Source organism: Colletotrichum fructicola (genome assembly GCF_000319635.2).
Source record: "Colletotrichum fructicola Nara gc5 chromosome Unknown KSG_Nara_v1_contig05, whole genome shotgun sequence".
Taxonomy (NCBI): Eukaryota; Fungi; Ascomycota; class Sordariomycetes; order Glomerellales; family Glomerellaceae; genus Colletotrichum; species Colletotrichum fructicola.
Window position 1 is genome coordinate 2,266,554 of NW_027094055.1, and position 27,837 is coordinate 2,294,390.

The 27,837-nt window shown below is 55.5% G+C and overlaps 7 protein-coding genes across 7 annotated transcripts; 5 read left to right on the forward strand and 2 right to left on the reverse strand.

The window, feature by feature from the left end:
- Nucleotides 1-1,346: 1,346 nt before the first annotated feature.
- FET3 (Iron transport multicopper oxidase FET3) lies at nucleotides 1,347-3,401 on the forward strand (the record flags this gene model as incomplete). Its single annotated transcript, XM_032035599.1, has 4 exons — nucleotides 1,347-1,697; nucleotides 1,756-2,250; nucleotides 2,303-3,105; nucleotides 3,164-3,401. 4 exons carry the CDS (start codon nucleotides 1,347-1,349, stop codon nucleotides 3,399-3,401), a joined length of 1,887 nt encoding a protein of 628 aa, XP_031885552.1.
- A 709-nt stretch (nucleotides 3,402-4,110) lies between these two features.
- Nucleotides 4,111-5,187, reverse strand: pis1 (CDP-diacylglycerol--inositol 3-phosphatidyltransferase; the record flags this gene model as incomplete). The annotated part of the gene is made up of 3 exons (XM_032035598.1): nucleotides 4,111-4,500; nucleotides 4,556-4,932; nucleotides 4,998-5,187. 3 exons carry the CDS (start codon nucleotides 5,185-5,187, stop codon nucleotides 4,111-4,113), a joined length of 957 nt encoding a protein of 318 aa, XP_031885551.1.
- Nucleotides 5,188-9,507: 4,320 nt separating this feature from the next.
- ura3 (Orotidine 5'-phosphate decarboxylase) lies at nucleotides 9,508-12,171 on the forward strand (the record flags this gene model as incomplete). Its single annotated transcript, XM_032035596.2, has 6 exons — nucleotides 9,508-9,521; nucleotides 9,919-9,926; nucleotides 10,198-10,286; nucleotides 10,340-11,793; nucleotides 12,042-12,077; nucleotides 12,135-12,171. The coding sequence occupies 6 exons, from the start codon at nucleotides 9,508-9,510 to the stop codon at nucleotides 12,169-12,171; spliced, it is 1,638 nt and encodes a 545-aa protein (XP_031885416.2).
- A 2,337-nt stretch (nucleotides 12,172-14,508) lies between these two features.
- CGGC5_v009314 (putative transcriptional regulatory protein) lies at nucleotides 14,509-17,118 on the forward strand (the record flags this gene model as incomplete). Its single annotated transcript, XM_066152155.1, has 6 exons — nucleotides 14,509-14,688; nucleotides 14,760-15,494; nucleotides 15,550-15,707; nucleotides 15,766-16,296; nucleotides 16,347-16,979; nucleotides 17,037-17,118. 6 exons carry the CDS (start codon nucleotides 14,509-14,511, stop codon nucleotides 17,116-17,118), a joined length of 2,319 nt encoding a protein of 772 aa, XP_066008398.1.
- A 2,345-nt stretch (nucleotides 17,119-19,463) lies between these two features.
- Nucleotides 19,464-21,808, forward strand: CGGC5_v009315 (uncharacterized protein; the record flags this gene model as incomplete). Its single annotated transcript, XM_032035594.2, has 6 exons — nucleotides 19,464-19,733; nucleotides 20,173-20,340; nucleotides 20,410-20,457; nucleotides 20,519-20,804; nucleotides 20,931-21,643; nucleotides 21,701-21,808. 6 exons carry the CDS (start codon nucleotides 19,464-19,466, stop codon nucleotides 21,806-21,808), a joined length of 1,593 nt encoding a protein of 530 aa, XP_031885412.2.
- Nucleotides 21,809-22,406: 598 nt separating this feature from the next.
- SEC65 (Signal recognition particle SEC65 subunit) lies at nucleotides 22,407-23,315 on the forward strand (the record flags this gene model as incomplete). Its single annotated transcript, XM_032035593.1, has 1 exon — nucleotides 22,407-23,315. One exon carries the CDS (start codon nucleotides 22,407-22,409, stop codon nucleotides 23,313-23,315), a length of 909 nt encoding a protein of 302 aa, XP_031885413.1.
- Nucleotides 23,316-23,582: 267 nt separating this feature from the next.
- On the reverse strand, nucleotides 23,583-27,591 carry ro-3 (Dynactin, 150 kDa isoform; the record flags this gene model as incomplete). The annotated part of the gene is made up of 2 exons (XM_032035592.1): nucleotides 23,583-27,131; nucleotides 27,196-27,591. 2 exons carry the CDS (start codon nucleotides 27,589-27,591, stop codon nucleotides 23,583-23,585), a joined length of 3,945 nt encoding a protein of 1,314 aa, XP_031885414.1.
- Nucleotides 27,592-27,837: the final 246 nt, after the last annotated feature.

Sequence of the window (27,837 nt, forward strand, 5' to 3'; positions counted from 1 at the left end):
CTGATGAGACTGTCATCGGCTGGGTCAGGTCTTGTCCGCCTGTGAACATTGCTTGACAGATGCCAGGACATTCCTGATCTTCGAAAAGCGATGGAAGCCACACATCGGCAAACGGCACTTGGTCTTTCAGCCACTGTCCGCAGGGCAAGGAAATGGCGGCGCACTTGGAAGTTGATGTGGCAGGCTAAGAGATGAAAAACGCAACAAGTCAGCTTCATCTCGGAACTAGCCAGCGGTAGCCACCTACAAACATTAAGCCACATCTTGTCAGCCCCCTTCATTACTCGCAAACAAATTAGCTAGCCCGAGACGACGATGGCGGAGTCCCATCTTGATCATCCCCATCGGTGCCGATCCGTCACCTGAGAGGTTGACAGTTGGATGCGCTTTACGCCTCTCCCACCGGCGGGCGCTCCTTTCTTCGCAAGCTCTGAGACCAAGCCAACGACACCCTCTTTGAAGACGACAGGAGCGCACGAGATTGACCACCTGCTGCGTACCTGGGCTTCCTCGAGGGATTGAGAAGCATGCGCCAGCTGCAGCCCGTGTGCCGTTCATCCAGAGTTGGCGTCGACCAGCTCGCCCGCCTGGGAGAAGCTAGTCAGAGGTAAGAGAGCAGCAGCACCGGTAAAATGGAAACGGACCCCATCGCCGCCCACCCTCAGGGACCCTTTGGCGGCAGCCCTGGGCTGGTTTAGCGTGGAGGGACAAGCTTTTTCTCGGCTGTAGGGGCCCCAGCTAGCTGATCTTCATTGCAGCAACAACCTTGCTAACCCTGCGATTTTCGACGACTGGGACCATGCCGACTTTCCGGCGGGCCAATCGCTCGACTACGGGCGCTTCGCTTGCGTCGTTTTGGTATTCCGGTCATTAGCGAGGAATCGACATCAAGGGCAACAAGGCAGGTGGCCAGATGCTAAGGTGGTTTCCGGACTAGTGAGGTGTGTGGGTGGCAGCAAGAGGAAAAATGTCTCGTAGCATCTGATAAGATTTGTCTTGCACTAACGACAAGCCCCTCGTTCTCTGCCGGTCTAGGACATGGAACAGCTTGTGTCGGGGGCACATTGGGAGATCAGATTGATAAGATGCTTCGGCGGCCAGGACGGAGGTCACCCTGGCCAGCAATGGTCGCCACGAGTTGCCGTTTGGTCCAGTCCAGACAAAACCTGCTGAGGTTCATTTCCTTCGCCATCCTCTCCCTCTTCTCTGGTAGTCGGTCATACATACGTGCTGTCGCTCCTCCTGTCTTTCACTCAGGATAAAAGGACAGACGAAGCAAAGGCCTCTTCCTGGACCACAGGCGACTCTTGGAATTTGACTTTTGCCATTGGTTTTGACCGTTAATTATGGACTTCACGGCAAGAGCATGCAGATTCGGCCTGCTGGCTGCATTACTGCTGCAGCCAGCCTCTGGGGCAACCGTCTCTCACGACTTCAACATTGGCTGGGTGACTGCGAACCCAGACGGCGCTTTTGCCCGTCCAGTCATTGGAATCAATGGGCAATGGCCGATTCCGCGGATCGATGCGAACGTGGGGGATACCATTCTCATTAACGTCCAGAACAACCTGGGTAATCAATCGACTTCCCTCCACTTCCACGGCTTGTTCATGAACGGAACGACGCATATGGACGGACCTTCACAAGTCAGCCAATGTGCCATACCACCAGGCTCGTCGTTCACATACAACTTCACTGTAGGCGGCCTCCTCGATCGCGAAGATCAAGTTTGAACGCCCGGTTGACTCTCTACAGATTCAGCAGCCCGGCACCTACTGGTATCACTCACACACCCAGTCTCAGTACCCCGACGGCCTGAGGGGCCCGGTCGTCATCCACGATCCCGACTCCCCATTCAAGGGTCAGTACGATGAGGAGGTCGTCGTGACGCTCTCCGACTGGTACCATGACCAAATGGCCGATCTCATCCCTCCCTTCATGAGTAAGGGAAACCCGACAGGCGCCGAACCCGTTCCTCAAGCAGCCCTCATGAACGATACCCAGAACCTCACGGTCGCCGTCCAACCTGGGAAGACGTATCTCTTCCGAATGGTCAATATGGCAGCGTTCGCAGGCCAGTATGTCTGGATCGAGGGTCACAACATCTCCATTGTCGAGGTCGACGGCGTGTACACGGAGCCGGCGGACGCAAGCATGATTTACCTCGCCGCCGCACAGCGCTGCAGCTTTCTCGTCAAGACTCTGAACGATACCAGCTCCAACTTTGCCATCGTTGGTAGCATGGACACGGTATGATTCTCCAAGACGCCCCCGTGTCTGGGTTCTCGACTAACCAATGTAGTCCCTGTTCGACACCCTCCCGCCAGACCTCAACTACAACGTCACGGGATGGCTCGTCTACGATTCATCCAAGCCGATGAACCAGGCTGCGACACTCGACAGCTTTGCGCCCTTCGACGACATGACCCTTGTTCCCTACGACAAGCAACCCTTGCTCACCTCGCCTTCGCAGACCGTCGAGTTGGACGTAATCATGGACAACCTAGGCGACGGCGCAAACTACGCCTTCTTTAATGATATCACTTACAAGGCCCCCAAAGTACCCACGCTTTACACGGCTCTCTCGGCGGGAGGCAACGCAACAAACCCGCAGGTGTACGGAACATATACACACAGCTTCGTCCTCGAGCGCGACGAGGTCGTGCAAATCATCGTCAATAACCTTGACCCTGGCCGCCACCCCTTCCATCTCCACGGCCACAACTTCCAGGCACTCTACCGCGCTCCCGAGGAAGGCGGAACGTTTGAAAATGCGAACGTCTCAGAGGCGGACTTCCCAAAGACCCCCATGCGGAGAGATACCCTCGTCGTCTGGCCCAATGGCAACATCGTGCTCCGCTTCAAGGCCAACAACCCCGGCGTCTGGCTCTTCCATTGCCATATTGAATGGCATGTCACCTCTGGCCTGATGGCAACGTTCGTCGAGGCACCGCTTGACCTGCAAAAGAGCCTCACAATCCCCCAGAACCACAAGGATGTATGTGCTGCGGGCAACGTGCCCATCACCGGCAACGCGGCGGCGAACACCCTGGACTATCTCGACCTGTCCGGCCAGAACACCCCGCCAGCGCGTCTCCCAGATGGGTGCGTACTCCCGGATCCCATCTCCACTGCTTCATATATGCTGACTTGTCATGACTAGATTCACCGCTCGTGGCATTGTTGCCCTTGTTTTCAGCTGCATCACTGGCATCATCGGCGTCCTTGTGGTGGCGTGGTACGGCCTGGCGAAGACGGACGACGGTCCCTCCGGGGCGGGGTATATGGCACCAACGACCGGAACGGCGTCCGGAGCGGGGCATGTCAGCGAGGACCAGCATCAAAAGGAGCCGATTATTGTCGGAGCCGGGTCTGGGAGTTCAGGAATTGCACGTACCTGACCGTCGCAGTGAACCTGGCGGGCATGTGGTGTTATTATTAGAATGTAAGCGACTCGGTGATTGGGTGTTATACCCAAGACGCTGCCTTAGATCACGGATGCTCAACCGAGATGAGGCGTGACCACAATATTAGGCGAAGATCCATTCGTAGATAATCCTGGCATCCCCAAATGTTGCCGTCAGTCGAGTGTTCACTTGCAGAACCACCGTAGTTTACAACATAGCAGTGCCGAGAAGCACTATGAACGAGTAAAACCTCAATTAATCTACTATTGGATGAAAATTCAAAGGGGAAAAATGATAGACTCCAGACTCCTGAGTTCGACATTTTTGTCGATTGTGGTCCCTCCCCCTTGTCATCGGCCGTGACCGGCCAGCCATGCTAGATGGCGCTTGGTTTCATTAAATATCACACACGAGAATCAGTCAATCGCTCTCATGTGGTCCTACATGCGCCCACATGTCCTTCTACGACGCAAATATGCCTACAGCGGCTCTGCTCCTTTGGATCTCCAGAAAACTCCTCGTTGATAGTGACCTGGCTTCTCTCGCCAGACCGTCTCATGTCTCCAACCTAGTTCAGCTCGCCCAATCACATCGCATGAAGGCGGATGTGTGTATTGGGCTGATTCTGTCGGGCAAGTCATCTCGACGCAGCCTGTCAGGGCGTCATGATGTCGTTGGCGTTGCGCACAACCCGCGTGCTCCCTTAGGTGCTCTTCACCTTCCTTGGAAGACCCTGCGCCCGCCTCATTGCGAGATCGCCCTCGGCAAGCCACTTGCTCGCCTTGACGATTTGCACAACATTGATGAACTGCTTCATGGCCATGATGGGAAAGCTGACGCCAGTAAGCACCCACGGCCAGAAAGAGTCCATCTTGTTTGCGCGGGCCATCTCGAGAGCGGCGGCGCTGTAAGGATTCGGGAAGATCTGGCTGAGCAGAGAAGTGTTAACCTGCGCACCAGCCTGAATCTGAGCGGCGTCGGAGTTCGAGACAGAGTTGAGCAGAGACGGCGAGAGGAGCGGGGAGGAGAAGGAGAGGAGGTAGAGCGCAATGAAGAAGAGCTCATTGGCGGCACAGAAAACAAACAAGACGGTCTGCAAACAAGTCAGTCAGATGGTGTCGGAGAATCAGAAATCGACAAAGACTCACCTTGTTGGTGTAGTACAGGTTCAGGAGCCAACTGCGGCTCTTGTCGACATTCTTGTGACTGGTATCGGAGCCTCCCATGGTCAGGGTGGCATACATATGAATGTAGTGGCTAGAGAAATCGAGGGAGAGAAGCATTTGGAAAACAATGGTCCATCGAGGGAAAGCGCAAGACAGGAAAACCAGCAAGCACGAAGTGGTGCACCTATCAGTAACCATGTCGAGGACGGCACCGAAGCGCGTCGACTGCTCGAAAGCGCGCGCGGCGTAACCGTCGAGGGCATCCAGAAGGCAAGACACGCTGTATAGCAGGGAGCATGTTCGTGGGTGGAGGGGCATGTAGTAGAGAGAGGCAATGGCGAGGACAATGCGCGAGTAGCCTGTGATGAAACACGAGTTAGCAACGTCATGGTGATAAGCTTGGGAGCTCGCTGAGCAGCCATACCGATGATGTTGGGCCAGAATAGGAAAATGTTCTCCTTGGGACCACTCTCCGAGGGTTCCGTTCTGGTAGCTCCATTGCCATTTCCGTTCATCGTGACCTGTTCGGTTGGCTCTTCGACTGCGACTTTTGGGGATTCGGCGGCAGCGGCAGCGGCCTGGGCGGCCTGGCGCCTCGTCTGTCGGACGGACATGGTGATGTGGCGGACTGGAAGCTGTAATGCAGCAGGTTGAAGAAGCTGAGCTGTCCACAAACGGGGTGTGAAGAGGTTTTAAGCGGCGTGGATGAGGCGACCGAAGCAGCCGGTGTTGCAGTGGAGGTTGCACGGATGGAAGATAAGTGGTTCCGGCAACAGGATTCGTAAGGAAGATATGCAGATGGATCGCAGATGGGTCTGACTTGCTCGGCAAGGATCTTGAGGATCTTAATTAGGGTAAGGAGGACCTGTCTGCGTCGAGTTTGGTAGAATCGAGGCGACTCGAGGAGGGGAGGGGAGGAAGTCGAAGGTCGAAGCACCAGGGAGGCGACGGGTGTGGAGCTGTTGGATGCAAGATGGAGAGAAAGGAGCGTGAGCGTGAGGTGCAGGTTGCAGGAGGTCAAGGACAGTCAGTCAGTCGCAGCGATGGAGGGCACCAAAAAAAAAGAAGATAAGTGGAAGCCGCTGATGTGGAATTCTTCGGACGGCACGGAGGGTTCGCCCAGCTCTGCGCTGACCATGCCTTACTAGCTGACCTGACAATTCTCTTACTCTGCACCTCACTTCAGGTTTGACTGGTCGATAATTTACGATCGAGCTTGGCTCCTCCACGGGCTACGTAAGGCGCCAGGTAAGGCAGGCAAGCTGTCTCATCTGCTTCCACCTCTGCGCTCCAGGTGCGATGGAGACCATGGGTAGGTACCTACTTTGGGTGCCTTGTCCCGTCTTGCCTTGGCTGGTAAGTTGTAACGCACCCTCCACTGCCGCTGCAAAGAGCTACCAGGTACAAAGTCCGTAAGGTAGGATGAGGTACCTCACCTTTTTCACATGTATCCGGATCTGCAGAGAGAGCCCACCCGAGAGCTCGCGCGTCTTCCAGCGCTCCCGCCTCGACACCACCTGCCTGGCAGGCTCGACCTACCCTTTTGTGCCCCTTTGCCGGCCCAGCTGGCGGGTCATTGGATACCTAGGTAAGCACGGATAAGAAATGGATAAGACACTCAAGAAAACCAGCTAGTCCTGCCTTAGCACGCTTACCTCAGCAAGCGACCCACGAATCAGCGAGAGCCGTGCGTCGAGTCCGAACCAGCAGAGATAGAGGCGCCTTATCGGGCAAGCAACAGTCGTCTTGCATTCGTCAGTGACATATCGCGAGCTGCTCACCTATCTACCGTGCTACTTATCAATCTAGGTAGCCATAATGAGTTAGATCCGCTTTCTCTCTGCCCGGGCATGACTCTGTCGGTTGTCGCGTGAGTCGTCGTGAGCCGAAGAAGGCCAATTTTGGTCTTCATGGTTTGGGCTTGCTCTCCCAGTCTAAACATTGCCTTCCCACAGCTTCCTTCAAACAGATTGATGCGACACCAACAGTACTGAGTTTTGGAGTGGGATGCCGCAAAGCAGCGCCAAGAGACACCTGCATGTCTTGGATTATTCTATCTAGACCACCGCTCATCTTCTCCAGATAGACGCCCACTTTGGTGCTCATCGAGGCCGTCATTCTCGCAACTTATTCCCCGTTAGCCCAACACAACAGATGTAGGTGGCCGCCTTCCTTATCTCCAACACCAGCTCCTATCACGATAACCAATATCCAGAGATCCAGCCCGCCGCCCTCCGCTCTCCGCCCTCACCACCCAGCCAGCAGCATGCCTGCTCGTCTTCATCGCCTTCCCCGCACTCTGAATTCCCAATGCTTCACCTGTGGTGGCTACTGGGTCACTGCCAACAACAGCAGCAACATGGACATGCATCGTTATTCAATGAAACCGGCGCACGAGCAGACGCGTTGATGCTGAGGTCTGGTGGTCGCGCACGAGACCGGCTCTGTGCAGCTTTGGCTTTCTCCCATCAACTCATGCCAGCCGTCAATCATTGATGTCAGTTTCGGCCCCCAATGGAATGCACACAATAAGTAATTGACACGGCATCACTCACGGCTGGCTAGCTGCCGGGACACGAGGAGGGACCGTGTGTTCGCCTGGCCCCCCTCCCCAGGAAATCAGCAACCGGAACCGAAGCGATCTCGGACTTGCAATCTGGAAGACAGCCGCAGCACATGGCCTTTTGGGACGAGCCTCACCCACCTCACGGCCGAGTGCCCAGCCCATGACCGGACACCGACCTGGGTCGCATTGTCGGGTGGCGGGCCCGGCGTCGTCAATCGCGTTTTCCTGAGTAAGAAAAGCGCCCACCGGCCTCTCTATTCGACAGACCCGGAACAACACTAGAACTCACCGGACTCCCTGTTCCGTTCTGGGTTCTCGTCCCGCCTGGCAGTCGGCTTCTAGGGCTTGCTTGGCCTGCATTCCATGCAGCTGCCGCCACTAACACATTAGACTTCCATTCCTCCCTCTCCTGCTGCTTGTCCCTTCCCTTCCCTTGGTTGCCGCCGGCACGAGACGTTGAAAGTGCGATATGGGATGTGGGACGGCACAAGGCTAATGGCAGTCGACTGAGGTAGCCATGGTTGCGGGGGAAAGGATTACACCGTTCTTTGGTTCATCGGACTTCCCGTCTGTCTCCTCGCATCAAAACACGAGAGACCCTTACTAGCGACAATTAAGACCCGGGGACATGGCACGATATTGCCCAGCCGCCCCAACTTGATAGGCTGAGATGTGCTTGGGGGTCGTGACGTCGAGAGCCTCCGGCCCGCAAGCTGCACCGTTAAAGTGGTCCATTGGGGGCGACGGCTTCACCGCAGGATCCCATCCACCGCTTCCGGTCATGATTCTCATTATCTGACGGCTGCGGTCAACACATGCACGAGACAGACCAGAGACCAGACCAGACAGACAGACAGACATCCAGGCCAGGGTTTGCCGTAGTGTAGTCGCGGTCAACCATCTCGGCCGGCCTGGTTGTCCGTCTGTCTCTCATCGTCGATGCATTGGCATCCGATCTGACGTATCGAAATCAAGATTGCCCGTTCCATGCCCAGCATGCTTTCGCCGACACCACCCCCGGCTATCCAAAATATTTCGTCCTTTCTTTTGGCAACCGGCCGACAGCACGGCTGATTGACATGATTCGCACCGCAACTCAATGTTACACAAAGCAACACACACGCAGGGACCGGTGATTGGTGCGTCGGGCGGGCTCCGGCCTGGCAACTAGAGATTGTTGGAGTTGCGCGTTGCGACAGACGGACCACCCTGAAAATGGGTATTGTGGCTGTTGTGAGTGTGTGTGTGTGTGTGCCTCAATCATTACCGTGCTGGCGTTGCGTTGCTGTGTTGCCGTGGTGCGGCCAGCGTTCCTACCGCCCCTTGACCGCAGGGCTACACGTCACAGTCGCATTTGCAGGGTCTGGACGGGGAAAAGAAAAATACTTTTGTCGGACGTCGGTCTGGTTCCAGAACGTGCGAAAGGGTGGGTTCGAGCCCATCTCATCTGGTCGACCTACGCCCTTTTGGCTTTCGAGATCGACTCAGGCATTCTACCGTCAAGGGATGCCGCGGCTCAAGCTTTTACAAGTTTGATTCCCATGGAACGCGACGGAGCCGTCACCCTCGCCGGCCCTTGGATGGTCCGCCGCCACGGTGATGTGATATGGGCTGAAGTTGAGCTGGGGATCGATTCATTCAGTCACTTCAAACTAGCACTGGATGACCGGGGTGGCGGCCGGTGAGGCAGGCCGTCCGTACATACTATGTATGCCTGGATGAAGTCTTTTGGGAGAACTGGCAAAAGGCATGGACTGGTCTGCTTGCCGGGATGCCACATGGAAGGTCGGCATGCCTCCTATTTTAATTAGCCCACACCACAGGCTTTTTAGTCAATTCAGGGTGCAGAAGGGGGGGTCGGGATCATCTAGCCGTTCCAAGAACGGCGGTGTTCCTGGACTCTCCGAATCCGATCAGCAGGTAGAACATTGATATGGAACATGCCGTGGCTCTTTGGGATGATGAGGTAGATGAAGGACTTCGGCAAGTGTGGATTGAGTCTGAGAATGAAGAGGGTTTGGGGGACAAGACTGACTGGCGTTCATGGAAGGAAGGGCCGACAAAAGAGGAGTCGCTTGCTTGCTTCACGGCGGGAAAATTGGACGGAGAAGGGTTTTGATGCATGCGCAACTGACAACTCGTGGTACGGCGCAGCGAAGAGCTTTTCGAGGTGAGGATGGATGGATGGATGGATGGATGCCGCCGGGTCAGGTGGTACAGCCACGATAGTCGATCGGTGTTCAAGTCCCTCGCCTTGGGTATTCTCTCAGACCAATACCCATCGTACGAATGTCCGTACGTGGTAAGGTGGATGACAAGCAAGGTATGCGTACTTGCGTGGGGTGAGTGCTTTACGGAGAACTCCATAATGCTACAGGTAAGGTATGTAGACGAATACCTGAAGCAGGTACTACTCTGAATACCTTACAGTACGGATATACCCTACCTTGCTTGGGGGCAATTCATTCCCTACCTAGGTACGGGGCTGGTCAAAGGTCAGGGGCTCTGCTTTTAGTTATTTTTCTCTCTCTCCTCTTGAGTCCCAATTATATTGATCCTCGTCGTCTCCTCTCGTTTCGTCTCATTGACTGATTTGCTGGCATTTGCCCCATGCACTTTGGTTGTTGTTGTTGGCCTCCCGTTTTCTCTCTGTGACACCCACACACCCACTCAACATACACGCACTGTCTCTTGCTCTTGTTCCGTCTCTCTCACCCACTCACTCTCTCTGCCTCCTTCGCCGCTCTCTTTTTCTTCTCTCTGCCGAGATCTTTGACAGTTGCCGCAGTACGCACCCCTTTCCATGAATCTCCATTGCCTCTCTCTCTGTCAAGTTCCCGCCAAAACCCCCCCTCCACTTCCGTTCCCTCTCTAGGCAATTGTGATGCAGAGAGCGAACGCGAACCCCTCCATGCCCATCTCTCCTCGTCCCTCCTCCCCCTCTGGCCCCTCGTCCAATTTTTAGCCCGCCGCCCTCAGTGTCTATCTAATCTTAAGCGCACCCCCACAGTCACATTTGCACACATCGACCTCACTAACTACTTATTGTCTGTTTTAGTCTTCACTAAAAAGTCCAGCCCGCCTAGCTACCTGCTATCCTCTCCTTCTCCCTTACCCTTTTCTGCCCTCGTCCACTGGTCGGGTCTTGTCTGTCTCTCCCTCGATTTACGACAAAACCCAACGTACGGTCAAGAATACAGACGCACAATACCTTACTCCTCCAACGCTTCTCCCATTGTCTCGTTCGCGCGATCCCCGCCCTCGCCGCATCCCGCCGCGGTCTCTACAAAAGCCCTGATTCGGCGCTACCTATCAGCCATCTCGTCGTCACCTTCAGTTTCCCCTCTCTTTTGCTGGCTGCTGGCTTCCCCCTCACCAGCCTTGCCACTGGGCTTGTCAAAGAACTTCCGCTCCGCTTTCCTGTCGCAGTCGGAAACTCTATCTTTGGGGACAACTTTCCCGGCATCTCACCAAAAACACCTCATTTCGACCTGCACTGCGCCAGACCCGATCGTCGTGTTAAAAGACACAAGCCATCTGCTAGGATGACTTCACATAGCACGCTCAAGGCGACTTTCGCCAGTCGCGCCGAGACGGCCACTCATCCGCTAACGACATACCTCTTGCGATTGATGGACCTGAAGGCCTCCAATCTGTGCCTCAGCGCTGACGTCCCCACCGCCCGAGAACTTCTCTACCTGGCCGACAAGGTCGGTCCGTCCATCGTCGTTCTGAAGACGCATCACGATATTGTTGCAGGATGGGATTTCAACCCGCAGACGGGCACTGGAGCCAAGCTTGGCGCATTGGCCCGTAAACACGGCTTCCTCATCTTCGAGGATCGCAAGTTTGGTGACATTGGAAATACGGTACAGATGCAGTACGTCGCGGGCTCTGCACGGATAGTTGAATGGGCGCACATCATCAATGTCAACATGGTCCCTGGCAAAGCTGCCGTTACTTCTCTTGCCGAGGCCGCAGCTAGGTGGAGGGAACGCTACCCTTACGAAGTAAGGACATCGGTCACAGTCGGTACGCCCAGGTCAGAAAGCTTTGACGACTACGACGAGGACCAGGCGAACGACTTGCACACTGCGGAACATACCATTGGCGCCCCTCGCCCGGCCGACGTTAATGGCCGCAAGGGCAGCATCGTCTCCATTACCACCTTGACGCAACATTTCGAACCTGCCCCTTCCCCGAGGTTTCCCCGCAATGAGTCGCACGGTGACGATATCCTCTACGCCGGCATCGAGGAGGCCCCAATGGACCGTGGTCTTCTGATCCTGGCGCAAATGTCGAGTGCTGGAAATTTCATGAACAAGGAGTACACACAAGCTTGTGTGGAGGCCGCCAGGGAGCACAAGAGCTTCGTAATGGGATTTGTCTCCCAGGAAAGTCTGAACACCGAGCCCGAAGATGCCTTCATCCACATGACCCCTGGATGCCAGCTGCCGCCCGAAGGTGACGAAGAGAATGGAGGTGTCGCCGGGGACGGCAAGGGCCAGCAGTACAACACGCCTCAGAAACTGGTCGAGCTCTGTGGAACGGACATCGTCATCGTCGGTCGCGGCATCTTGAAGGCAGGCGATCCTCAGTCGGAGGCTGAGAGATACCGCAGAAAGGCCTGGAAGGCGTATCTCTCTCGGGTAGCGTAGGCGGTTCCTCCTCACATCACACCAATACCCAGGCGTGTTCATCTTTGTGTGTTTTTTTTACTCCTCCAGTCGTCTCATCCCTTCTTCGTGGCTCTCGGCCATGTCTCCAAACACTGTTGTCGTCGGTTTATGCATGTCGGTCTGCAATGATGTTCGTATCGTAGAGATTAGGGAATAGCACTAGGGGCACTGGGACGGTTTCTTAGACGGGATCTCGGTGATCCGGCATGGACCAACAAAAAAGGGGTTGGATTGGCGTTGGAGAACCATCGTTTATTAGGTGGTGGACTGTCACACTTGATATATCTTTCAATTGACCACGTCTGCAGTTTATTAGGTGGTGGACTGTCACACTTGATATATCTTTCAATTGACCACGTCTGCAACACATCTACTGCTGTTCTTCTCGATCGCCAGCCCCATGGGACTTGCCCTCGATCGTGAACATCGCACCGGTTCATCGAGCGCGTTGGTGGGAGACTGAGTAGAGCGTTCTTACTCGACGTCGGTGATCGGCAATCGAAAGTGACGTACCCTCAAAGCCGTTACTCGCCCTTCGCACCCGATTTGACAGGCAATAGGCGGGAAGGTTCTCATGGACAGCATGGCATGTGTGGCATGTGGCATTGGCGTGGTACGGCGAGGCATGGCATGGCATGGCACGGTGCAGGCCCGGGGAGGCAACAGGGAAGGGCATGACCTCACAGCCGTAGATGGAGGAGGGAAGGACGAGATTGCAGGTGCAGGGTGAGGGTGGATGAGCATCATTGGCGGTGGTGGTGGTGGTGGGCGGTTGAGGTTAGAGACGAAAGGGCCGACGAGAAAGAAGAGGGAGGTACTGTGGTACATAGTAGTGTTCTGAGGCGACGGGCTGGAGGAGGACAAGGTTCCCCGGGATGCAACATGTTCTCGATGAGCTGCGAGATTCAAGAAGGCTATTTTCCCCAATCCCTCAAGACGCATGGAGAATTTAAAGTGCACCTGGGCAGTTGCCACGCGCAGCGCAGGGGCAGCCGGCGGCCGTGGTCGTCCTGTCTTTCCAGACGACTTCGAAGCCTGAAAGGCAGTGGTGCGACGACCCCACGAGGCATGGTACGGCTCATTGGACTCGGGACTTGCTGGAGGACGGGAGCAGGATGTGCTAAGTAAGGTACGGCGTAGGTCAGATCAGGTAGGTGACGGCCATAGCATTTTCGGCGTGCGTGCCCTGTCGGCGCCCTGCCGGCCCTACCCCTCCACGTTGTCATCTCTGATGCTTCAAAGAGTGTGTGGGCATGTTGCTGCTGCTGCTGCCGCCGCCGCCGCCGCCTCTGCTGCGAACGCGAACGGTGCGGAACGCTCGCCGCCTTGACGTGACAATGTCTGTGTGGTGTGGTCTTCTCTTTTCTTCCATTTGTTGACCATCTCAATTTGATTTTACCCCCATTTCCCCTTCCCTTTCGCAATCCGAGTGTTGGTTAGGTTGGTCGCCGATCCAAGGTCACCCATAATCTGAGGGGCCACTCCATGTCGGCAAAGCAGCAAGACCAGGCCACCCCACGTTTTGCTACAACCTGCTGCATGTAAGCGATCGCAAACCAGGAAGCTATCTTAGCTTGTGCCAGAAAGCAGAGTATGCTGCCTTGAGGCGGCCGCTCGTTCGCGGTTGCGTCGTTGACGGCATGCCTGTGTGTGTGTGTATTGGGTCTCGTCGGTTCCCGTCGTATCTTGTCTTGCCTTGTCCAATGCGAGTTTGCCGTGGCAGGTCTGCAAGTCGCATACCTTAAATCTTCTCCCGCGATACTCGTGTCACCGCGCCTGGTTTGATGGTGTGCAGTGCCAGTGAGTGAGGTGGTGCAATGGATGATGGATGGCCGGCTTCTCGGGGTTAAGAAGGCCTTAGGGATTTCCACTTACCATTGAAGTACCTTACTCTGCCCCGAGCTCCTGGGTTACCCTACCTTAGACCGTCTCCCGGCCCCACCGTCGACCGGCCACATGCCTTGCCGCAGCGTCACCTCTCGTCGTGGTTGGTAGGAAGTAAGAAGCAGAAAGCAGAAGCAGACTGCCTGCCATTCTGGGCCCCGGCACATTTACATATCTTGCAAGACGGATCATTCATACACATTCGCCTGTCCTATTCCCAGCTTTCGCATCTCTTGGCCCTGCCCACCGCTGTTGTCGGTCTCGCTTCTTCTGCTTTGCCTGTCTCAACTCTTCTTCCCATCTGTTCTACTGCCCACCTGGCCAATGCAGCAAGAGGAGGCCCTGTCCATCGAGTTTGCTTGTGGCGGGTCCATACCGTCAAACCTCCTTACCTGACGAAGTACACAGTTTTTCCATATTCTCCGTGTCCGTCCATTCCACCTCCTTCCCTGACGGAGACAAGGTAGAGAAGAACTGGGACCTTGCTTCCGTAATCACCAAATCTGCCGACCACAAATCCTCGACAAAGACTCACCAAAAGCGCACGCGCCGGCTGCATTGCTGCTTCTTTTTTTTTCTGCTTTGCGCCGGCCTGCGCGCTCTCAACACCGCACCATCCACTGGGCCTACAACGCTCTAAGCCAGCGTGGAATCCAAAGACACAGCTCCCACACGTTCGACGTACGATTTATCGATCGCCGCGCCCACCTTCGCAGATCGCGCCGCGTCTCCCCGCATACGATACGCTCCTCCCGTTCTCCTCACCACCAACTCTCTAGAGGAATCGACTACCACGACGGCCGACGATGGCCGACGACCGGCGCAACAGCTCCGAAAGCTCGCCGTCCGCGCGGGAGGGGCAGAATCAGAACCCGGCGCCGACCCAAAATCCGCCCCATGGCCAAACTCAAGATGCTCGCCCGCCACCAAAGAAGCGCAGAAGAGTTGTGATATCTTGCACAGAGTGCCATCGGCGCAAGCAAAAGGTCAGTCTACCACTATTTCGAGCGCCTCGTTGCCAAGTTATCCTGCAACAAGACTGACATTGCTGCCGTAGTGTGATCGAGACTTGCCCTGCGCCAATTGTAAGTCACGCAATAAACAGGACGCGTGCAAATACGAGACCGGCGCGCCGACTGCGAAAGAGCATCGGAAAGCGGAGGTCGAGGGTTCGAGGATGACGCAGGTCCAAAGCCTATCCAATGTCGCCGCGAATTGGGGTTACTCCCACGCCGGGGCATCAACACTCGGCCTCATGAGAAAAATCGAAAGCGCAAATGGCGACGGCTCCATGTCCCATTTGAGCGGTGCAACTCAGATGGAGGATCAATTCGCTACAAAAGAGCGGTACAAGTCGCTGATCAGACAACTGCCGGCCAAGGGCTACATCGAGAAGCTTATTGAGGTCTACTTCCGCGAGTTCAACTGGCAGTACTACGCCCTGGAAGAGGATCTTTTTATGCAGCAATTTGCCGAGTGGAACAACCTGCCCTTCAGCGTTCTCTCCAACTCGGGACCGCAGGGCCTCTCGCCTGACTTGAGAGTGTTCCCAGCCTTGCTGTTCCAGGTTTTGGCCACGGCTCTTTTGACCCTTCCTGAAGGGTCACATGAGTTCTACGAGCATCTCAAGTATGCTGGGAATATGACCTTTGAAGATCTGGCCGCAGACTACAGCGAGTCTGGCGTGGGGATTTTGTCATTGCTAGGAAAGCGGCAAATCACCCTGACGACGGTCCAAGCGTCCTTCCTCCGGGCGGCATTTCTCAAATACATGGCCAAAGTAACCGAGTCGGTAAGTGATTGTTGTGTGTTTTTCCAGAGACTCTCGAAACTTACACCGAATGAAGTGGCATGCCATCGGTAGTGCGATTAGAGACGCCCAAGAAATCGGTATGCACCGGGATAGCTTGGATCCCCAGCCAGTCAGCGGTGAGACTGAAGATGTTCTGGAAAACATGTGGTTGATTCAGCGGAGACGCAAGTTATACATGGTTCTGATGACATGGTGAGAGCAACTGCCGCGAACAAGGATGGCGGGACATGACTCGGCTGACACCGAACAGGGACATTCATTGTGCGTTAGTACTGGGACGTCCTGGTAGCATTGACTGGCGCATACTTCCGCCAAGTTTGCCGATAGATACGCCGTTACCAAAGGACCGTCGCAAGACACCCATTGCGCCAAGAGACGATGAGAAAGACCCCCCGACGCCATTGACCAGGGGTATCTGGGCATTCAAGCTCGTGGGACCGATGCGGGAGATCCTAGAGTTGGAGCACGATGGCCCGTGTCCCAAAGACTATTCCAAGGTCGATCGTGTACACCAGATGTGTATGGAACTGGACGAAACGACACCCGCCTATTTTCGTCTGGAGAATCCAGACAGGAGGTGGGATGACGAGCCATCATGCTACTGGCTTCAATCGGCCCGTTTTTACTTGCCGCAGATGAACTTGTTCAACTTGATGGCACTGCACCGGCCCTACATCTTCAACAGACCAAAGAGCCGGACCGAAGCGCTCAAGGCGAGCATCGAAATGCTGCATCGCCAAATGCTCACGTTCCAGGGTCTCGACGCAGGGTCGTGGCGCAAGTAAGTTTTCATGGGTAAGAGACGTGATTCATCACTGACTAGGCAACTAGCTTCTCGCTATTCTTTGGAAGCTTTGATGCCGTGGTGCTGATGGCGACAATATACATCCTCTTCCCGAAAGAGAATCTGGATATGGCAGGAAGCGCCATGCAGCACTTCCACTGGACAACGGAGAGGTTCGAGGCGATGCAAGAGAGAAACCCCCTGGCAAAGGCCGCCAAAGGAGTCTTGCAAGCGATATTCGTTAAGTTCAAGAAAGCAGTAGGGAATCCGGCGCCGCCGCCAAGCTTGTCGAGTATCGCAGCGCAGACGCCCGCGTCAACGACGGAGAGTAGCAGCAGCATATCAGCACGTGGTTCCGTGTCAACGACGGCGAACACAGCAGACACGCCAGTTAGCAAGAGCAGCACCGTAGCAACACCGACATCGCTGCCAACAGCACCAGAGACATCCTCGTACCCCCTGCCCTCATCGCACTCGGAATGGACGATGCCTAATAGCTGGGACTTTACCTCGATCGCGCCACTCTTCCCGATGGGAGATCTCATCTATCACGACCTGAACGGAATACCGGAGGACGGATCATTACCGGCATGGGGGGCAGCGACGCCGCCACCACCGGCAGCCGGACAGACGTTTGAAGGTGATTTTGGGAACGATAGTGTGTGGAATATTCTAAACCAGTACGACCCGACGACCGCTTGAAACCCAATTTGGAAGCTTAGTTGACAGGAAAGAAGCGAAAGCCACGAAAAGGGCGGCGGCCTAGACTTGATCAGCCGACAATGGGGAATGCTCTGGAAACAAAAAGAAGGAGTGTGAGGACTCTGAGCAAACGACAAGGCGACATTGGTGTTCAAACAAAACACAAGAGAACAGCAGATGAGAGAGGCTCGCTTGGTGGCGGCGGCTGAGTACATGACTTTGGCGTATTGTCATTGGCTGTATTTGTTGGTGGGCTCGATTGTGCACTTCCACGGTCGTTGAGTTGACGCCGGACGTCCCCTGTCAAGATGTCAGCAACCCAGTTAGGTGGCAGAGGGCACAGAGGGCAGTCGGGGGATCCCCAACGTGCGGGGCCACGGCATGCGATTTAGCGCCAGCGGAGACGCTGCTCGCTTGGTACGGTTGCTTGCCGGTTCCAGGACCAGATGTGCATTTGCAAACGCCATGTTCACAAAGTGCAATCGATCCAATTTGGTCACTTTAGGAGGAGAGATAGCAACGATGCGAGATTGAGGACGGGCGTCCGAAAGGGGTGAGAGGGAAACAATCTACAACGATTTATTACTCAAAACAAGAAAATGCCCTCAAATCGATACTTGATTAATGTGTCTTGTGAATGGAACATGTTGGTTGGTGACAGGGATACCCGCAGTGTAATAAGGCGAGGTATCCGTACCTAGCCCAGGAAAGACGGGAGCGACGACAAGACTGGGCGGACTCGTATCCGAGAAAGTGAGACGATAGGTGGGCAATTTTTTCATCGCATTAAATTTTTGAATTTTTCCCCCCCAACCAAGCTGCCAGGGGAGGAAAAGAAATCAATCTACGCCAGTGGACGCGTCGTGGCGTGTCTGACGTCTTATCACACAATTGCTTTTTCCTTTTCCTGCAATCGCTTCCATCCGTAAATCCTTTTTCCCCAGCTTCGACCGCAGAGACGACCATCAGCAGTCTCCATCCAGAAAATTTGTACCGGGACCCAGCAGGAAATCAGATGCAGGTTGCTTCTGGCTCACCGCTTTCTTTCTTTCTCCCTCTCTTTCTCTTTCTGCATGCCTTTCTGTTTCCTCTGCGCGTCCGTCTAAGCAAGAAACAGAAAGCAGGAAACAGAAATCTGCATGTTGAAAAGACAGTTGGACCATTCGCATGACCAGGGGTCGTTTCCTATAAATTCGAGGACGCCGGGGACGTTCACACAGCACGGCTGCGAGACACACGCCCAACGTTGGACCAAGCCAGTTCGATATTCGTCGAGGTTGCCTTTTCAGTCTGACCGTTAATTATTCACCGGTTTTGTCGTTGACCAGCCCAGCCCTGGTCTCGCAATCTCAGACATACATACATACATCCATTACCTCCCACCGCTGCTGCACCACCACCGCCTTGCGTCGCCTCACAGCGTGTCACTTAACTATCTTACACTCTCCTTGCCTCGAGGCATTCTCGCTGTCCACATTAGATCGCGCTCGCCTCCATCGCTACTTTCATCAACCTCGCATTAGCTTGAGGTGAAGGTCCTGACTACGTTAGCTTGTCCGACTCGGAACGCCTTGGTCGCATCGCATCGCATATCGCATCGCATATCGCATCGCATCGCATTCCAGCCCCAGCCAAATCCAGCCCTGCGCAAGCATCATCACCACTCTACCTACCTTACCTTAACCTTTCCTCCTTCGTCTTTCCCTTTGCATCCTTTGGCGATCCAAGTTCGAATTGGTCACCTATCGTCCCCCGTCCTTACTGCACCGCGTGGTCTCTCTTTGCAAAGGCACGTCACCTTTAATTACCTGAACGCACGATTTTTTTTTTTTTTTTTTTTTTTGCTTTGCAGAGTCGCGGTCAGCCAGATAAAACCTTTTTCCGTCTCCTACCTGACTTTCGCCGCTCTTGCTGCCACTCGCGCAAGCCTGATCAACACACGAACCGCACGCTTCTCTTTCCTTCCAGCAGGGAGACCTTCCACAGAGCAGATTACCGTATTTAGGTTTGTTTGGTCGAATAAGAAGAGGACAAGGCAGGCAGGCGCAACGCACCTCGCTCGACCTTACCTACCTACAGACAGCAGGCATACCTCGCACACCTACCTACCTTACCTCAGTCTCACAGTACCTACCTATCTTACCTTCCCCGACCCTGAATCTGCCTTGGGCGGCTGGTGATACCAAACGCGACCCAAGCACAGGCACGGTACTTTATTCTATTGCCTGTGTCGTCTCCCCTAAGCACCAATAGCAACTGCAGACATCCCGTCCCTGCTGTCTACCCTCTTGCAGTCACTTGTGCACAACAAGTCCACCCTCACCTGCTGCTTGCTGCCTTACCATCGATACCTTGCCTTTCCTTTCCTCACCTCACATCGCCTGCACCCACACCCACCTATCTACCTACCTGCACCTGCAGCATCGGCCGGGTCACACCCAGCCCCAGTCTCTCAATCCAAAATGTCGACCAAAAGCAGCACCACCACCACCTCTTCCACCTTCTCTACCAACGCCAATACAACCCCTGCTGCTCCCTACCTTCTTACGAGCCAGTCCCCATTGCCTTCCCTTTCCTCTCCGCCCGGTGTCAACGTTCGCTTCCCATCTGCTATCGGCCTCAAGAGCATGGAGAGAGCGAAACCCGTCGCAATGAGCTCCGAAATCATGGACTTTGTCGGCCGTTATCAAACCTTGCAGGGTTATCAAGCTGCCAGCGACCAGTTGATGAAGGTGGGTTTCGCTTTTCCCTTTCATCCCCTGTTCGAGTCTTCCTTCCCGTTTCCTACCCTTCAAATGGGGCTTCCTTTAAGCTTCCTTCTGGTCTGCAGAGAGACCAAAGCTCCATTCCAAACCCATGCCCGCCGCTGCAAAGCATACCTTATTTGCTCTTCCCCAGACAGCTCCATCGGCCTAGGTAGCTCAGCCCAATCCGGCCCTGTCTGGTACATATCGCCGTGGCTCTCTGGGGAGGCTTCGCGCTGTACAATGCCTCGCCTGCTTGGTGTCTCACCTCATCGTCTCTGCCCCGCCCCATTACCATTTGCATGCGATGCGCGACGAGATGAACCACCGCTCCGTTCCTGCTGGAATTTCACTTTTTCGCATAGAATTGGAGTTCGGAATGCCAGATGAAATGCTTCATTGAGCTAATCGTCTCTTTCTTCCACAGGACCTTTTGATATATGCCAAAGAGATTGAGCGTACAATTGGAGAAGAAAACAGAATCCTCAAGCAGAAGCTGCGCAACGCTGAGCTCGATCTTGACCATGCCACCATTTCGAGAAGAGAGATGCAGCAGACGCTGTCGGGCCTTGAGTCAGATAACAACTATCTCAAGGTAAACAGAGGAACCACCGGTTGCTGGACAGCAGCCTGTTTGGAGGCTCAGAGTTGCTGAACTTTGTAGAACCGCAATCCCTACGTCTTGATACTTATTGACGGCGATGGCCTCCTTGTACGTGGAACCTCGGTCTCTATCCTGGTATTTTGATCAAACGCTGACTCGAGCAATTCAGTTCCAAGAAACATACATCAAGCAGGGTATCGAGGGTGGCAAGCAAGCGGCCTACGCCCTTCGATCCGCCGTCGCCGAATACGTTGGCAGCCAATCCGGCGAAGTTGAGATTATTGCCAAAGTTTGCGCAAACATGTCGGGCCTCGCAAGAGCCATGCGCCGTGACGGCTGCTTGGATAGCGAGTCCGAACTCAAGGAGTTTTCGTTAGGCTTTACACAAGCTAAAGCTTCATTTGATTTCATAGACGTCGGTCACGGTAAGGAACGTGCCGACTCGAAAATCAAAGGTACGTTTCCCGCGATGCTGCCGACTCTGGGATGGTTATTCGGCAGGTCACGCGACCCAAGATGTCAGCCCCTGTTGGGCAGCCTCGTTGTGCTTGGCCAGTTGCTGACTCGATTACCCTGTGCAGAGGCTACGCGATGGCATTTGAGAAACTACAATTGCAGACAGATTTTGCTAGGCATCTCCCACGACGCAGGATACGCTCCGTTTCTTGACGAGATCCTTCAGGATGCGGATACCCGCGCGAGAGTGAGCCTTATTGAGGGCTTTGCAACGGTCAGAGAGCTGAAAAATACCAATGTCCACATTCTGGACCCTCTCCCCAGCCTTTTCCGAAGCCAAAAACTTGTTGACCGAAGTGGCGATCGCTCGGCTGAATCCACCTACTTCAAACCGACGACCACGTCGCCAACTCTTGCAGTTTCTTCGCCAGCCTCCGCCACTACGCCCTCCTCTTCTTCCTGGGCCGGCGTCACCAAAGCGAGTCCACCTCCTCAAATCACAACTCCGTTAGCCAACAAAAACGTCAACATCCCAATTCGGACGGCCTCTCAGCCGAAACCGCACACTCCAACATGGAATCCTGGCGAGCGCGGGGTTGATCCCCCGATCCCCATTAACCAGTCAGCTCTGGAGAACATCAAGAAACGGACTGGGGCCGCAAAGCTATGCAACAACCACTACCTCCGTGGACCCTGCGCCAAGGGTGACGAATGCTGCTTTGAGCACAAGTATCGTCCTAACGCAGACGAAATCAATGCCATTGCTTATTTGACCCGTCTGAACCCCTGCACCAGTGGTCAGGAGTGCGACGTCGAAAACTGCATTTATGGACATCACGTAAGTTGTATCCTGTGTTTTTCTTCTTGGAAGAGTCCATTGCTCACTATTCCTCAGTGCCCCAGCGTGGTCGGCAACACTTGCACCCATCCATTTTGCAAGTTCCGCATTACTGACCACCCCCCTGGTACGAAATTCAAGAATGCCAAGATCCACGAGAACTAGAAACCGAAAGATCGTTCTCGAGGAGGAAGGACAATTTACTTGGGGAGATGCAGATTTATGCTCTGGTCTGGTTGCACATAGGACGCAATCGGGATAGATAGACAGCTGGGGTGTAGTATGTGTTCGTAGATGGACGAACAACTGGCAAAATGTCGGAACATTCCTCTTCTTGCGGCTAATTCAATATTATTTCCTGAAACCGTTGCTCTTTGTGACGCTCCCATCCCATGTTTTGGGGTGAAGCCGTTGTTGAACATCGTTATGAGATGACGTTCCGACAAGCTGTCCCGCTTTAGCACGCACGTCCAGCTCTTGAGGTGAACCCTGGCCGCCACGGTGGGCCCCGCAGTGTCATTTTCCCCCACCACGGCGAACCGTCGTTTCCCAACCCCACACACGTTTGCCATGCAAAATCCCAGAGGGGACTAGTAGAGCCGCTTTCCCAATCGACAACTGTATCCTCACCTCCCAGATTCAACAATACACCACCAACACCCCACGACGACGACAACGACGCCCGCCCCCCGTCAAGAGGCACACGACTGCATCGCAAAGCCAAGCCACACGCACTCCATTACCATATCAATACTCCAACAAAATGTCACACCCACGGGTAGAAGAGGTGGAGGACAGCGACCTCGAGAACTCGGACCCTTCCGAGGGCGACATTGAAGAGTTCAACGACATGGACATTATGCGACGGGTCGAACCCAAGTCCTCCTCCACCTCGGCCGCCCAAGCAGCAGCCGCCGCCGCCTCGCGCATCAACCCCGCCAACATCCCGTCGGCGGCCAACGCCGCCCCGCGCGCCGGCGCAGGGTCGTCCGAGTTCCAGACGACCAACGACCCGAAGCAGTACGCCGACTTCCAGTGCCTGTACCCGATCTACTTTGACGCGCGCCGCACCCGTGCCGAGGGCCGCCGCGTGCCTCGCGAGCTGGCCGTCATGAACCCCATCGCCCGCGAGATCGTCAACGCGTGCGCGGCGCTGCGCCTGCCGACGCTCTTCGAGCCGGCAAAGTTCCACCCCAAGGACTGGGCGAACCCGGGCCGCGTCAAGATCAGGATACGCTTCGGCGGGGAGGCCGGGCGCGGCAAGGACGGCGGCAAGGCGTCGCCCAACGCGAAGCCGCCCGGCATGCCCGACATTAAGAACAAGCACCACCTCTACATCCTCGTCGCGAAGCACCTGAAGGAGAACCCCACGACGGAGAACAGCGCCGCGCTCAAGGCCCGCGTGCAGGGCGCCCCCGCGCCCGACCCGGGCAAGCCGTGGCCCAAGCCGGCCGTCCCCCGCGGCTGGAAGATGGGCGACCTGTTGCCGTACTTCAGCCCCGCCATGACGGGCGGCGGCGTCAGCGAGAACCTGTTCAAGGACATGATGAAGGAGATGCAGGGCGGAGGAGACCCGATGGCGGCGTTGATGGGACAGGCCGCGGGTGGTGGTGGTGGCAGTGGTGCGGAGGAGAAGGCTTCGAAGAAGAAAAAGGGCAAGGGCAAAGCTTGATAGGAGCCGCCCCCAAGATCTTCGAGCGAGAGAGAGAGACAGAGAGAGATTCGGACAAAAAAAAAAGGTGCCATTTTTCTAGACATGCATATCATAAGGATAAACCGGGACCACGAATCATGACGATATCACGGACGGGGACACATACATTTCACCGACAAAAACATCGTACAAAGCGTGTGGAAAAAGAGATAGATGCTGAGCATAAGGATGGGGGGGTATATCTAGCCACTGGTCCTACTACCACCGAGCATCATTGCATGATAATCATACTGCCGCCAGGCGGCCCTGCAATCCTTCCCACTCGCGTGATCCAACAATCTGCACATCTCGCCCGCCGCCGGGCACCATCTTGCCGTCCACGTCCGGCAGACGAATCTGCAGCCTCGCCGCCACGCTTCTCATCATTTGCTTCTTCTCCGCCGCGGCATCCTTGCGGCCCAGTACCACCTCCGACTTCTTCAGCACCGAGTCCCGCCAGCTCTTCCACGCCGCGAGGTCCTCCTTCTGCTTGGCCGCATGGTACTGCGGGGTACTGCGCGCCGGCTTCCAAGCCAGCTTGTCTTCTGGCAAAGTGCCCAGATCGTACACCTTTGCAGATGTTGTGAACTTGACTAGTTCGCTGAGCACGTCCTTGCCCTCGGCCATGACCAAAGCACGACGCTGCTCGACGACCGATGGGGCCTTTGTGAGTGGCTCGGCCAGCCAATCGTAGTTATGCTGCTCTGTCGTCCTGGCACGTCTGTTGTCCTCGCGAAGATAGCGCACGGCGGCTTGCAGGCTTGCAATGTCGCTCTTGAGAGCGTCCATCTCCCGAGCCGTGGCGACGGCACGCTCCTGTCCAGCCTTGGCACCCGCCGCACCGGCACCGTCCGCGAAGGCCTTGCTGTCGCCAGCAATCTTCTTCCATTTGTCGCGGTCCGTCTCCAAAGTCTTAAGCTCGCGATCCTGCTTGTCAATGTCCTCCGCAAGACTGGCGGCCTTTTGCTTGGCGGCCTCGATTTGGGCCTCGAGATCCTCGATACGAGAGGCTTTGGCATTAGCATCCTTCATACGCGACTCGAGGGTCTCGATCTTGAGGTTCGCCGTGCTGAGGGTCTCCTCGCGCTGCGCAATAGCCCTGCGGGCCTCATTGTGCTCCTCCTTAAGGCGGCGCATTTCCTCCTCAGCGTCGACGGGGATCGTCTTGATGGCCTTGAGCTCCAGGGACCGGAGCTTCCATGGCGCGGGAGTGACGTCGAACTCCTGAGTCTGCGACAAGTCCGTGCTGAGTGCAGCCAAGTCAGATATTTGACTTGTAAGGGTGCGAAGTCTAGACAAGTAGGTGGAGAACAGATCGGACTCGCTCGACATAGCGACCTTAACGGTGGCCTTGGCAATTGTATCTTGGATCTCGCGGTGCGTGTATGGCTCACTGCGGCCCTCCTCATGCAGAAGAAGGTGAAGATCGAGACCAATCTCGCGAGCCAAGGCAGCAAGTTGGCGGGTGGCATCCAAGCACTGCTCAAACGACTCCTTGGTCTCATGCGGCAGCGCCAGAGACCTGGCCTTGAGGTCCTGGAGAGCTCTGACAGCCTTGCCAGCAATAACCTTGGCGCTGCGGGTCTGGGTGACGACCAGCTCGGCCTTCTTATTAAAGTGCTGCGCCATCTCGTCCTCATCAGACTCCGCGGGCACAACTCGTTCGATCATAGCGCGCAAAGTAGCGAAAGTGGTAGCGGCAGAGTCGAGGTGGCTCTGCATCACCAGAGTCTGCATGTACGTATCCTCAGCAAAGTCGGGCAAGTCATTCGTGAGATGGACCTCGGCGAGATGCGACATGAGTGCAATGGTGCGCTGGAGTTCATCCGCGCACTTCTTCTCCTTGAGCTCATCTCGGCGGAGACCGTCGATCCATCCATTGAGAGCACGCTCCACAGGCTCCAGCTCGAACAAGGCATTCTGGTATCGCTGGAACTGCTCGATGGAGCAGTGGCTGATGGCATTGGTGAAGCGCTCGCACATGGAGGCAACCCATGTGAGCTTGTCAATGGCGTCGCATGCAGCAAAGATGTCGTCTTCGTGGCCGGGGTGGGTTTGACCGTTGACACGCTCCTTGATGAAGCCCTGCAGAAGCTCGGCCTTGAAAGCCAGTCTCTTGAAGCGCAGCAGGGCGAGAACAGAGTCTTGGTCCTCCTTGTAGGTATCGGGAAGGAAGAGCTTGACGATCTCGAGATGCTGCTCAGCTTCCTGAGCCTCCAGCCTGCGCAGCTCCAGGTCGATTGTCTTGACCTGGGCCTTGGAAGCAGATATCTGAAGCTTCATGTTCAAGTCCATCATAGCACGGGACTTGCTGTTGAGCTGTTCAGACTCCGTCTCAGTCACTGCGTGCGATGCACGCATGTCCTCAAGATCGCTTTGAAGGCTGGTTACAAGACCTCGGAAGCGGGACAGAGTATATTCCATATCCTCCAAGGCCTCCTCCTGCTCGCCTGCCCGTCGAGCCTGCTCAGCAATGACACTGTCCTTGAAGTCGAGTTCCTCCTGCATCTCCTTCTCGTTTTGCACGTGATTGATTTCAAGCTCGTCGTTAACCTCCTTAAGATTCTCGAGATCCTCGATCACGGCCTTGAGCTCTTCGATCTGCTCAGACATACTCATGTTGCGCTCGGTCAGATCCTCGATCATGTCTTCGGCGCCGAGCGCCGTGTCCAGTTGCTGGCGGAGATCCTCGACAGCCGCCTCAGACTGGGCAAGCTTCTCCTTGGCTGCTTCAAATTGCTCTTGCATAGCGGTGTAGTCTTGCAAGTCGCTCTCCAGGGTCTTAATCTGGTCCTTGAGCTCCTCCTCTTGTTGTTGCGTCAAGTCTCGAAGTCGCAGAAGAGCCTCACGAAGGCGCTCGTTGGTTCTCTCCATTTGTAACCAGCCAGTGCTGGCACGCTCTTCCGATGACATGCCCTGTCCGAACTCTGCGTTCTCCTCGCGGAGAATTTCCACCTCGAGCTCCAGTTCTTCCGACTTTTGCTTCAAAGCTTCGAGCTCGACCTTAAGAACCTCTGCCGTCTCCTCGGCCATCTCTCGATCCAGTGTTGCCAGCTCCAAAGCCGTCTCGTGCTCCATCTGGATGTTCTCGATGGATTCGAACCTAGTCTCCGCCTCCTTCAACTGTTTGCGCAGCTCATTGTTCTCGTTCTGCTGCGGTTGATACTTGGCTTGCAGCTTTTGAATGATGGACTCGAATCTATCCCTCTCGCCTTGGACTTGCTCCAGCTGTTTCAGTTTTTCCCTGTCCTCTAATCTCTTTCGTTCAAGGACCTTCAACTTGGCCTTGAGGTCCTCGATTTCCTTGTTGGCAGCGGCTGCGTTTGTTGTAGAACGGGCGGTAGTTGTCGCCGCTGGTCTTGCGGATGTACTTGAAGGGCCGGCTGACCCTGATGTCAGCTTCTCGAGGGCTTTTGTCCTTGCTTGGACGGGGCTGTTGTCGCCGATATCCTTGGATGGCGATGTAGCATCATCCCCACTCTCGGTGGACTTTCCACCTCCCATGTCTGCCGATGGTCGTCTGGTAGAAGAGGCTGTTCTCCCAGTCATGGAGAGCCGGCCGCTGGTTGGCCTTGTGGCGGTTGACCTCCCCGATACTGAAGAAGTCGACGGCTGCCGCGTCCGCGTGGTAGGTATCGGCGGAGGGCCCATGGACGTTCGCGTGCTTGATGCGCCTGGCCGCGTCGTCTTTGTTCCCACAGCCGAGGTGCGAGTGTTTGACGGGGTAGTAGTCCGTGATGGCGCGCCACTCGAAGTAGCTGATCCGAGCTGTTTTGTTGGTGACTTGGTCGGAGACTGGTCGCTTCATGTCAATCATCTGTCCCTTGATCTAAGCCGATACAACGGGACGGACACTTACCCTGGGCATACCCGAAGACGGCCGAGACCCCTTAGGTCCCGGGCTCGGACTCGGCGCGTTCAGGCTCATCCTCTTAGTCAATCCCGAATCCGTCGCCGCCCGCCCGGTGCCAGGATTGAAGCTGCTCGGCCGGCTAGGCCTGCGAGCTGCGGGCTTCGCAGTCGCCGGGGCCTGGGCGATGATGGCCAACGTCGTGGGCCGCACGAACATGCCATGGCCCATTCCACAATCAAAATACCGTTCGCCCTGAACGCTTCCATCGTTCTTCCCGCTGTCGTCCTCGAGCTCGATGCCGACCCAATCACCGCTAGCGAAGTGGGTAGTGCCGACGAAGCGCACGATGCCGGTCCGACCATCTGACAGACGCACCGTCTGTCCAACTCCTAGGTCCGACATTGTTGCAAGCGCCCTTCGTTAAGATATAAGCATATTCGATGTTGTGTTGTCGTTGGGTGCGGGCCTATGGAGAAGCTCCCCGTGATGTGGTGTGGATGTTGACGTTGTGTTTAGATGTCATTCTAGGGGGCATTGGATGCGCGTCCAGTAGAATAAACGCGCTGAGACCAGCCCGGAGCTTGCTGCGGCGCCAGCTGCAGGGGCAATTGGAGCTATGCTGGGGTGATGTATGTCAATTCAAACTTG